At 55.0% G+C, this 11,991-nt stretch overlaps 2 protein-coding genes across 2 annotated transcripts; both read right to left on the reverse strand.

Annotated features, from left to right (window-relative positions):
• Nucleotides 1–622: 622 nt before the first annotated feature.
• Nucleotides 623–2,564, reverse strand: SOX17 (SRY-box transcription factor 17). The gene is made up of 2 exons (XM_005517154.3): nt 2,185–2,564; nt 623–1,917 (listed from the first exon to the last, which is right to left on the reverse strand). Exons 1-2 carry the CDS (start codon nt 2,474–2,476, stop codon nt 986–988), a joined length of 1,224 nt encoding a protein of 407 aa, XP_005517211.2. The 5' UTR covers nt 2,477–2,564; the 3' UTR covers nt 623–985.
• Nucleotides 2,565–9,662: 7,098 nt separating this feature from the next.
• On the reverse strand, nt 9,663–11,601 carry LOC102105169 (transcription factor SOX-17-like). Its single transcript, XM_005517155.3, has 2 exons — nt 11,230–11,601; nt 9,663–10,971 (listed from the first exon to the last, which is right to left on the reverse strand). Exons 1-2 carry the CDS (start codon nt 11,510–11,512, stop codon nt 10,040–10,042), a joined length of 1,215 nt encoding a protein of 404 aa, XP_005517212.2. The 5' UTR covers nt 11,513–11,601; the 3' UTR covers nt 9,663–10,039.
• Nucleotides 11,602–11,991: the final 390 nt, after the last annotated feature.

The following is an 11,991-nucleotide window of genomic DNA, read 5'->3' on the forward strand; positions in this document are numbered from 1 at the left end:
AGCTGATAGGAGCACTTGGGCTGCACTGATTTTTTTTTTTTCTCCTCACTGGTATAAATTGAACATGAACCCAATGGCACTAAATGGCATTAACAGACTTGAAGGTAGGTGGCAGAAAGGAATATAATTTCTATAAACAGCTTCTGTCTGTGAATTCTTTGGTTCAAACAAAAATTCACTATGTACAGCAGAGTCACCTTTTCATCGACAACTTCCCAAAACCAGTGTATTTCCAGGCAGACTTTAATATTAGTATCTGAAACTCACCTAGCTTCCTTTGCTGCAGACAGGAGGGTTTTTTTTCCCAACGCATTAATGCAAATTCAGTTGGCACTGAAATCAGAAGGAAAAAACCTATAAAACGCACACAAGTACAATCACACGATGTGTACTCCAAGAGACAGACCTGCAGCAGAGATCTGACCATTAAGCTATGTGATAAGAATACAGCAACATCTGAGAAAAAAAAAACACCTTTGGATGTTTTTCTTCGGAGGACGTTTTAAAGCTACAGTCATGGTGAAAGAAACACATCGTATCTGCCTTCAGAAAGCATCGCCTGAGGGCATGACAGATTTAACTTTGGATTAGTCTCACTCAAGGGCAACGGGGCCAGGAAGAATGACAGAAAAAGCAGTAGATTCATTTATTTTCCGGAAATACAAAAAACCAGATAGAGTTAAAAACACAACTAAAAACACGTTCTGGGCAAACAAGTAAGACCGCTGATTTTCCAAAAATATCAATAATTGCTCGCATGAACGAAAGGAAAAAAAAAAAAAAAAAAAAGATGTAAACATTCCATTAGCTAGCCGAGAAACAGTTCGAGTGAGGCATGCACCCTTTAGGATAATCAGGATAGTAACTTGTGTCCGCCCAGACAAACATCGTGGAACTGTCCCAAGGAGATTCAAATAAATTACATAAATAGGAGAGAGGCCGGGCGCCTCCCTGCCAGTGTCCGTGCCGAGCCCCGGCGAGCCCCTCACAAGTCGGGGTAGCCGCAGTAGTAGACGGCGCTGCTGGCGTCCGACACGGCCGACGAGATGGGAGCCGCGCCCTCGGGCGACGACAGCGCGGCCGCGTCGTGGCCGCCGAAGGACAGCCGCAGCTCGGGCTTGCAGGCGAAGCGCAGGTACTGTTCAAACCCGGTGCGGTCCACCCCGCCCAGCAGCTCCTCCGGCGGCAGCTGCTCCAGCTGCTCCCGGCACGGCGCCGTCTCGGGCGGCGGCGACGGCTGCCCCACGGCCCCCGGCGGCGGGAAGGGCGGGGGGCCGCGCCCCGGGCCCGGCGGGTGGCACTGCCCGTAGTACGCGTGCAGCGGTGCCGGGCAGCCCAGCAGCGCCTGCAGCGACCCGCCCGCGCCCAGCGCCTCCCCGGGCGGCAGGTGCCGCCGCAGCGCCGCGCCCGACGGGCTCTCGGACGCCGCCGCCGGGTACTCGGCGGCCGCCGGGTGCGGGCCGTAGCCGTAGGGCATCAGCGCGCACTCCTCCTGCAGCCCCGCCGCGAAGAAGGGCGCCTCGCTCTCCGCCGCGTCCAGCGGCGACGGGTCCGGCGTCGGCAGGCTGTAGCCGTCGAACGCGGCGCCCAGCGGCGGGCACTCCCGGTAGTGGCCCGCGCCCGCCGCCGCCGCGTAGCCCTGCTCGCCGTACGCCAGTCCCAGGCCCTCCACGCACATCCTGCCGCCGCCGCCGCCGGCCACCTCGCTGCCCAGCCCGGGCCCCGCCGCCGCCGCCGCCTCGGCCAGGCCGTGCTGCAGGAAGCCGCTCTCCACCCGCTTCAGGCGCTTCACCTGCTTCCGCCGCCGCGGCCGGTACTTGTAGTTGGGGTGGTCCTGCATGTGCTGCACCCGCAGCCGCTCCGCCTCCTCCACGAACGGACGCTTCTCCGCCAGCGACAGCGCCTTCCACGATTTACCTGCGCCCAGCGACACCGTCAGACCGCCCGCTCGCCCATCGGCATCCGCGCCCGCTCCCGACAGCGCCGACACCGCCCGCAGCCCCACGGCCCCAGCCCCGCCCGGGAGTGTGTGACCCTCGCTCTCCCTCGGACGCCGCCGCCACACCGGGACCCCGGCCCGACAGCCCCCGGAGGACCCCCGCTCGCCACAGCCCCAGCCCGGACCCTGAGGCTGCCCCGGGCTCCTCGCTCTCGTGGATCCGCCCCGCGGGACACCGCGCTCACCCAGCATCTTGCTGAGCTCGGCGTTGTGCAGGTCCGGGTTCTGCTGCGCCAGCCGCTTGCGCTCGTCCTTCGCCCACACCATGAAAGCGTTCATGGGACGCCGGATCCGCGCCTCGCCCTTGCTCCGGCCGCCCGACGGCCCCGACGGCGCCGAGCCGCCCTTCGCCTTCGCCTCGCCCAGCGGGCTCAGCGACTCTGCCCACGGGCACACGGCCGGCATCATGATGGGCAGCGAGCACCGCCCCTGCACCTGGTCGTCGCTGCTGGCGTAGCCCGCATCGGGGCTGCTCATCTCGCGGCGGGACGAGAAGGGACGCGCTGCCGACCGCGGTCAAAGCCGGCAGCTCCGGCCAGCCCACGGGACGCTCTCGGCACTCGGGCCCCGCTCGCTGCTGCCGGAGCCGGCGCCCGGCCCGGCCCTATTTGAGCCGCGGCGCGGCCAATGGGGCGGCGGGGGCGGGCGCGCAGCCGGACGGAGCCGTGGCCCCCGCGGCGCTACCCTGCGGGGCGGCCCCCGCGCCTCCTCCCGGCCCGGCCCGGCCCGGCCCGGCGGCACCTGAGCGCATCACGGGCTCCGCCGTGGGCAGCGCTGCCCCCGCCCCCTCGGGACCCGCCCGGAGGCGGCTCGGGGCACCGGCAGCGCCTTCTTGAGCGGCAGCGGCTGCAGCCCTGCCCTCCGCAAGGGCAGCGCACACCGGCCCGCCGAGGCCGTGCGCGGATGGACGTCCTTGAGCGGAGCAGATACGAAACGGGAAAGGGACAGAGTAGTTAGAGCTGTGCCGAGATAGCCTGTAACACTGTGAGAGCCACAAGTGGCTTCTCCTGCAGGTGGATGTGGGACGTTGCTTGGGAACAATAAGTCAAGTCATCATCTGTACCTTACACTTCACCTTCTTTCCCTGTGGTGCTGCTACCTGAGGAGATCCGAGACGCCCCTCTGCCTGTAACCTAGTGCTCTGAATGCTTCGGTGCATCCGCGCTTTCAGCTATGGCGAGACAGTTCCGCCAACAGAGACAGATTTTTTTTCCCTTCTGGCTGTCACTGCCACTGCCTTGTAGGATCCCCTTGCCGTCAGCTCTCTGTGCTTTGCCTCCTTGGCAACTTGGTTTCATTAAATCACGACGTATTCAAAATAAAGCCGACCCTCATTTTATCGGTATATATAGAAAAACTGTAAAGACAATACTGTTTGTTTTTCCTGAAAATAAGTGATGGGTTCGAGGCAGTTTTAATAATACACCTTTCCTACTGCCGTTGTATTGAGAGCAGTCTCGATAAATGGGACGTTCTCATAAACTGTAATAATTCTTCTCATCTCGGTTTTCTAATATTCCATCGTATTTTCAATAGTCCCAACAACCCTGTTTTTCAACGCGCACCTCGAAGGATGTGTTATCAGTGCCATATTTCATACAGGAAGAGTGCATGGAAAGTTTGCCCATAAACGAGCAGTCGCGCGACTCACAAACCTTGGTACGATCTGGGATGTGTTTCTTGGAGCATTTTCTTGTGCTCAGGTGTAACTGGACAAGCTGAAAGGCGCGTCTGGGCCTTGATACATGAGATTACATCTTATCTGAATAGGAAAAGCATGACAAAGGCAATAAAAAAACTAAATAAATCCCTCGATAAATAAATAATAATCTCTCAATACATAATGCCCTCATTAATTAAGTTTACCGGTCATTAACGCCTTTTTTTTTCCCACTCCAGTAAGGCGCGCTTTTCCATGACATCCTATCATGGCCGGGTATATGGGGCAGCCGGGCCGGGCTCCCTCCAGGCACTGCGGTAAATCCCGGGTGGGGAGCGGGAACAGGAGCGCCCTCGACAGATTCCTGCTTTCGGGGAACCCCTGTCTTCTCTCCAGCGACGGACACAGGAAATATTTAAGTCATCGCACAGTTTCTTTCCTGGTACCTCTGTGTTCATGTTTTGCTTAAAGTCGAATATAAAATTCTGAGTTAGATCTTTAAAGACCCACACGAATTAGAGTCCTTCATCTTCCACATAGGTCTGGAACCAGGAAATGAGAATCTAAGTGCTTGCAGGCTGGGAAAGGTTCGGAGGGCAGAATACCTACTTGGGAAGCAACCCATTGTTAGTGGTAATGATGTCAGATCAAGTCTGAAATCATTTCTTTCAGATAGAAGTTAGCTGAATACAATTATATATAAACGCTTTAAGCTGCAGGAAATAATCACAGACTAGTTTGTGTTGGAAGGGACTTTAAAAATCATTTAATTTCGGCCCCCTCTCATGGGCAGGAACACTTTTCACCAGACCGGGTTGCTCAAAGCCCCATCAAACCTCGTCTTGAACACTTCCAAGTACGGGGCGTCCACAACCTCTCTGGGCAACCTGTTCCAGTGTTTTACCACCCTCGTTGTAATCCTGCTTCTTTCTAGTGGATCTAAAAGGATCCTCTTTTAGTATAAAATTATTTTCCTGTGTCCTATCAACACAGGATAGCTTCTTTGCTCTGTTTTTTTAACATGCACACATACACATAATATGAAAGAGGATCACTTGTATTCCTTGGACATGTACTTTCAATTCCCCTAGGATAAAAACTAGGCATCTAGTTAACCTGGGGTAGATTTTTTTGAGAAAATGTTGACATCCTCAAGGACAGGGGCGACTGGACCTGTCTTACAAGTCTGCACTGCTTTTAGCGGGCTGTCTTTGAGCCTGGAGGCGCTCTGCTGCCCTTCCCAGCCACCCGCACGGTGACCCCGTCCCCTTGTTTCACCCTCCGTGCGCTCCGCTGCGCTGTCCGTGCTCCTCGTTTGGAGGGGTCACGGCGGACTTTCCCACCCCAGAGGCTGCCGGGCGGGGGCTCAGGGCGGTGGGTTGGATGCTCCACCCATGGGCTGGGCCTCCCGTATTAGCCCGCTTAGCCTGGTAACTGGTGCCCGCTGTCCCTGCCCGGAGCACGCCGGGGACATGAGTGAGGAATATTGGGGCAGGAGACACCCCACCTCCCGAGTTTGCAGTAGGTTTTCTTCAGCAGACACAAAATGGGGCAAATCGCAGCTGACCGGTCAAAGCACCGGGCGGCGAGCAGAATCACGCAGCGACAAGGATTGCATCGTGTAATTCATCCAGCCGTACCACGTAACACCTCGACGGCATGACTTCTTCGGGCTTGTCCCCTAAAGCATCTCTACCTGTCCATCACCATCAGCACCTCCCCTGAGTGACTTCCCAGCAGCAAAAACAGAGATTCAACAGCACACATTAAGCAAAAAAAAAAAAAAAAACCAAAACCAAAAGCTTTAAAACGAGTTCCAGAAATAAATACAAGCATGTAATGCCACCCGATCTTCAGTCTTGGGAAGCCACAAGCACCTACGGGAATCTGTAATCCAGAAGAAGAACAGAATATGGGTGAGTGTTAACAGCACGACGTCCGGGTGGCTTTGCAACCCTCGGAGCAGGGAAGGGAAACAAATTATCTACCTCTTTCTCTGCAAATGCATTCATAACCTGTCATTTTACAGTGTAGAAAGTGCAATAATTTTTTTTTTTTTTTTTTTTCTTTAGAAGGTGTGGACTTCGAGGGTTTTTTTCCTAGCTGCTGCATCCAAAGCATCCAAAGCAGAAGTCACTAAGATGTCATCAGGAACGAGGGGAATTCTTTAGCATTTGATCTGGGACAAGATTCATATCTTAGGTAAGGTCTGTTTATGTGACAGACCTTCTGAGTAAATAATTCAGGGTAAAATCATACACTTAAAATACTAAAATATAGCAGTCTGCGAGAAGCTTTGGATGATAAGCACACTCTTAGATGCTGTCCTGTTTAAGAGCCTCTGTCCAAACACAGAGAAGGTGAAAGAAATTCCTATTTTTGTAGACGGAAATCTGAAGAGAGCGACTGGACTCTGATCTCGCAGGCATTTAATTAGTCAACACATTACTTGACTGTTTAACATTAAGCAAATGTGGGTGCGTAATTACTGGGTTTCACAGTTCTGTCAGTCGCGCTCGCCCCTCTGTGCAGCGATAAGTGCAGTCAGCCACCTCATGTCAGCACACTAATGTCTCTTGTCTCAAGGCTGCCAATGGCATGTCCCTGACACCCACGCCAGCCTTGCCCGGGCTATTGGCTCCTGATCCCGTGCTGGCATGCTAACACTTGTCAGGGGTTTCTGTCATCCTTCTCGGGGGGACTGGGACAGGATTTACTACAACACAAGAATAGGGTTGCCACATAAGCAAACTAAATTTGTGTACAAGAAGAAATTCGTCAGCAGTATTGTTGCTGTCTTCTAGCGATTATTGTAGCTGGAAAAGCACACAGCTACAGAAATGGGCAGAACTGTTATGTTAATGTGGAGGCTGATTGTTCCGTTGGGGATTTTTTTTGGAGGGTTTTTTGGGTTTTTTTCAGAGACATTTCCAGATCCTCTGCATTAGCAAGTGTTATTTTGACCTCCTGGTTTTCCTGCCACCTGCCCTCTATGGACGAACCTTGAGCTGACTTTAATTCAGTATTTTGGCCTGAAATCTCTTTTGTCCCCATTAGGCCCACTTACTTTTGTATCCATATACTTCAGCAAGACAGAGAGAACACACACACACACACACGCGCACACACACACAAAGACCATCAAAACAAAAAACAAAACAAAACAAAAAACACACCAAAAAAAAACCCCAACCAACCAAAAAAAAAATAAACAAAAAATAAATGCACAAACAAACCAATCCACTCAGAAAAAAAAGACAACAAACCAAACTCTTCCAGCTGCAATGTGACACCAACGTAAGAGACTTGACTATGTTAAGAAGAATCGGAACTTTACTAGGGATTTACTTTTTAATGAGAAAGGGACAGAAAAACCCCCAAAACAAACAAAAGACAAAGACCTGAATACCTTTTGGGCTTTGGGGCATAAGTGATCTCCGTGAACTTCAGAGAGCACCCACCATTCCTGAGGAAGGGACTGGAAGGGGCTGCCCAGGTAATGCCGTTGTTTAGCTGGAGAAAGATTGGGTAAGGTTAGAGAAATTTAGCAGATGCCACCCTGTCTTTGTGGTTTACTTTATGGAGTAAACCAGAACCGCGGTTTCCAGTGAGAGTATTGCCCTGTGTGCAGGGATCGGAGCGGCAGTGGCAGACCCCGACTGCCTGAAGAGTGCGGCCAGGAGCCAGGAGGTACCTCGGTCGCTGACACACACTTGAAGCCTTCTCCACAGCCCCCCGAGGCACGTAGCAACTGCTTTCGCCGCCTGACAGCGAGAACCTTGACTCGGAAAGCACTTGCCAAAAAAATATCGATCACTTTGGGGTTCTTCTTTTAATGTGCCTATTGTCATAGGCACTCATGGGGCGGGAGGGAGGTTTAACGCTTTCAAAAGGGCTACAGGATATATTTGGGCGTCTGTCATTTAGAATCAGAAAGTCAAGATGCTTTGAGGAAAACAGGGCTTGGGCGGAGATTCAGAATATTTTGCTTCATGCATATTGGCAGTGCATAAATCTGCCACATTTCAGACATTTCTTTCCATTTCAGACATTTCAGACCGTTCTTCTCATAGGGAAAGACCGAAAAAAACCCAGAGCTACACATCTGGCTACATACAGGAAAAAAATGCTTCTTAGATGTGAGTCTGCAAAAGGATTGCTGGAAGATCTGCCACATCTTTACCACACACAGTTTGGCACACTCTTGTGGTGTGTTGGACTGCTGTGCTGGCCAACACTCTTACCAAAACCGGTGTATTTATTTCAATTTAGTGTAATTCCCTTCCGATATTATTACTAAAGAAAGAGAAGAAAAAGTGGAATTATTTGACCCTTCATTATGAACCACTTGCTATTTCAAGTCTGCTTCAGGCTCCCAGCTGTCTGACAAGTTGGGGTGAAGGACAGAAGAGGGGAGCAAAACCTGCATCTAAAGGAAAAATTGAAAGAAATGGTGACTGAAGTTATGAAAATCTTATTGCTGACTTATCTCCCAAGCCAGCCAAAGTGATTTTCCCATCATGTGCAAAAAAGGACAAAATTATTTTAATCCTATAGGTTTAAATATCATAGTAAAAGGAAAATTCAACCAAACAAGAAACCATCTCTCTTACACGTTTGTCTCCTGGGTTTACATATCTATGTTTTAAACATGTAATGTCTTTTTCCTAATTAAAGTATGAAGAAAACATATTATGTCCTTGTCCTGAAGTATCAGCTTTTTCAGAATCACATCATTTTTCTTGTGTACAGTTGGAAAAGGAGTAAAGGGAGTGACAGGATGGTCATAGAATAGAATTCAATAGAATGACAGTTCTATTTCTTAGAACTGAAGACTGTTTGGAATGTAGAATAGGAAGATTAAGAGACTAGAAGGTAGTCTTTTACGAAATATTAAGGGTGTGAATACGTTTTGATTCAGGACTCACTAATAGTACACAATTATTAAGTCGATTTTTGCCAACGAGACTGCTCTCAAATCTCATTGAGGCAGTTTGCATCTATTTTATCTTTCACGGGCACAAACATAAGTCTCTTTAACTGTTATTTGAAAACTGACCCAATTTAATTTCCCGTCCTCGTGGAAGACAGGTTAATCAGTGGGCAAGTCTGCCACTTCGGCCTCTGCTCCCTCCGCCCCGGTGCTCAGCTCTACAGCTTTATCTTAGGAAGCAAACGACCCAGATGACTGTTACCTCCTCCCCCCGATTTAAGCAATAGGAATAATTAATTTATCAGACCCAGCCCACAGCCGGACTCCGTACTAACATCTAAATGAAAAGGCCTTCCACCCCTGAGTTTAATTGCAGGGTGCCCATTTCTCAAACACTAAGATATTTGTCCAGACGTGATGACAGCGACCGAGGGAATTCTTTAGGAGAGAAAAGGTAAGATTCTGGGAGGTACGGGTGAAGGTGACGCTGTGGCAGGGTGGCGAGGGGGCTGCTCCCGGCCGGACTCCCCCTTTGGAGGCTCGTGTCGTAATTTTTCACCTACTTTGAATCCTGATTTACAGCTCTTCTTCTCCGGAGAGGAGATCTGATACATCGCCACCCCCGCCCCGGCGCAGCAAAGCAGCTATGGGGACACGAAAGCCATTCTCTCCCTGGAGAGAAGTGCTTAAACCAGCACTTATCCACCCGTCTCATCAATGGATCCATGCTTCCATTAGAAACGGACCAAAGCCTAATGTACTTCAGCAGGCGCTTTCGTAGACTTTTTACACTTCAAACATAAAATCGCCCCCTCCTTTTTTTTTTTTAATTCAGTCATATTAAGTAGCTCTATAAGAAAGCACCTATAAAGCGGTAAAAACCCCCAAAAACCTAGAACCTGGAGTAGGCTGTTACTGAAGGCTTAAAATTTTTCTCTGTAACTAGAGCAGAAGAGACAGAAGATTACATGTACAGGAAGTGTGAGAGGACCCAATGCTCAGTGCAAAGGACACTTGAAAAAGTAGCCTAAAAGGCAGTAAAAATCCATTACAAAGGAGGATAAGAGCACTTGGAGGAGTTATAAGAAACCACTTTTATTATTTTCCCTTTATTGTAAAAGTGCAAAATTATCTGTACAAATCCATCATATAAAATCCAGCACTCAGTAAAACATACAAAAGCATAAGGATCTCTAACAAGACCTCAGAACTCATTCTCCGTGTGCCATTAGAATCATGATTCCACCGCAGGAGCAGTTTAACATGTCACTGTCGGACAGTGATGGTAAGACCCGCACCACCTGGACAGCGAGATGGCACACCACCTTTTAAACCTCGAGCAGGTCACGGATACCCTGTCAGTTCTCAAGATTCAAATAAATTACATAAATAGGAGAGAGGCCGGGCGCCTCCCTGCCAGTGTCCGTGCCGAGCCCCGGCGAGCCCCTCACAAGTCGGGGTAGCCGCAGTAGTAGACGGCGCTGCTGGCGTCCGACACGGCCGACGAGATGGGAGCCGCGCCCTCGGGCGACGACAGCGCGGCCGCGTCGTGGCCGCCGAAGGACAGCCCCAGCTCGGGCTTGCAGGCGAAGCGCAGGTACTGTTCGAACTCGGTGCGGTCCACCTCGCCCAGCAGCTCCTCCGGCGGCAGCTGCTCCAGCTGCTCCCGGCACGGCGCCGTCTCGGGCGGCGGCGACGGCTGCCCCACGGCCCCCCGCGGCGGCAGCGGCGGCGGGCCGCGCCCCGGGCCGGCGGTCTGGCACTGCTCGTAGTACGCGTGCGGGGGTGCCGGGCAGCCCAGCGCCGCCGGCACCGCCCCCCCCGCGCCCAGCCCCCCCCCGGGCGGCAGGTGCCGCCGCCGCGCCGCGCCCGCCGGGCTCTCGGCCGCCGCCGCCGGGTCCTCGGCGGCCGCCGGGTGCGGGCCGTAGCCGTAGGGCATCAGCGCGCACTCCTCCTGCAGCCCCGCCGCGAAGAAGGGCGCCTCGCTCTCCGCCGCGTCCAGCGGCGACGGGTCCGGCGTCGGCAGGCTGTAGCCGTCGAACGCGGCGCCCAGCGGCGGGCACTCCCGGTAGTGGCCCGCGCCCGCCGCCGCCGCGTAGCCCTGCTCGCCGTACGCCAGTCCCAGGCCCTCCACGCACATCCTGCCGCCGCCGCCGCCGGCCACCTCGCTGCCCAGCCCGGGCCCCGCCGCCGCCGCCGCCTCGGCCAGGCCGTGCTGCAGGAAGCCGCTCTCCACCCGCTTCAGGCGCTTCACCTGCTTCCGCCGCCGCGGCCGGTACTTGTAGTTGGGGTGGTCCTGCATGTGCTGCACCCGCAGCCGCTCCGCCTCCTCCACGAACGGACGCTTCTCCGCCAGCGACAGCGCCTTCCACGATTTACCTGCGCCCAGCGACACCGTCAGACCGCCCGCTCGCCCATCGGCATCCGCGCCCGCTCCCGACAGCGCCGACACCGCCCGCAGCCCCAGCCCCGCCCGGGAGTGTGTGACCCTCGCTCTCCCTCGGACGCCGCCGCCACACCGGGACCCCGGCCCGAGGGCCCCCGGAGACCCCCGCTCGCCACAGCCCCAGCCCGGACCCTGAGGCTGCCCCGGGCTCCTCGCTCTCGTGGATCCGCCCCGCGGGACACCGCGCTCACCCAGCATCTTGCTGAGCTCGGCGTTGTGCAGGTCCGGGTTCTGCTGCGCCAGCCGCTTGCGCTCGTCCTTCGCCCACACCATGAAAGCGTTCATGGGACGCCGGATCCGCGCCTCGCCCTTGCTCCGGCCGCCCGACGGCGCCGAGCCGCCCTTCGCCTTCGCCTCGCCCAGCGGGCTCAGCGACTCTGCCCACGGGCACACGGCCGGCATCATGATGGGCAGCGAGCACCGCCCCTGCACCTGGTCGTCGCTGCTGGCGTAGCCCGCATCGGGGCTGCTCATCTCGCGGCGGGACGAGAAGGGACGCGCTGCCGACCGCGGTCAAAGCCGGCAGCTCCGGCCAGCCCACGGGACGCTCTCAGCACTCGGGCCCCGCTCGCTGCTGCCGGAGCCGGCGCCCGGCCCGGCCCTATTTGAGCCGCGGCGCGGCCAATGGGGCGGCGGGGGCGGGCGCGCGGCCGGACGGAGCCGTGGCCCCCGCGGCGCTGCCCTGCGGGACGGCCCCCGCGCCTCCTCCCGGCCCGGCCCGGCGGCACCTGAGCGCATCACGGGCTCCGCCGTGGGCAGCGCTGCCCCCGCCCCCTCGGGACCCGCCCGGAGGCGGCTCGGGGCACCGGCAGCGCCTTCGTGAGCGGCAGCGGCTGCAGCCCTGCCCTCCGCAAGGGCAGCGCACACCGGCCCGCCGAGGCCGTGCGCGGATGGACGTCCTTGAGCGGAGCAGATACGAAACGGGAAAGGGACAGAGTAGTCAGAGCTGTGCC

Source organism: Pseudopodoces humilis, chromosome 1 (genome assembly GCF_049639895.1).
Source record: "Pseudopodoces humilis isolate 2021_Gansu_Grassland_sample_001 chromosome 1, ASM4963989v1, whole genome shotgun sequence".
Lineage (NCBI taxonomy): Eukaryota > Metazoa > Chordata > Aves > Passeriformes > Paridae > Pseudopodoces > Pseudopodoces humilis.

Coding starts and splice junctions, on each gene's coding strand:
- SOX17 (XM_005517154.3), bottom strand. CDS start 2,476: ATGAGCAGCCCCGATGCGGGCTACGCCAGCAGCGACGACCAGGTGCAG. Junction 1,918..2,184: donor CGAGCTCAGCAAGATGCTGG/GTGAGCGCGGTG, acceptor CGCTGGGCGCAG/GTAAATCGTGGAAGGCGCTG.
- LOC102105169 (XM_005517155.3), bottom strand. CDS start 11,512: ATGAGCAGCCCCGATGCGGGCTACGCCAGCAGCGACGACCAGGTGCAG. Junction 10,972..11,229: donor CGAGCTCAGCAAGATGCTGG/GTGAGCGCGGTG, acceptor CGCTGGGCGCAG/GTAAATCGTGGAAGGCGCTG.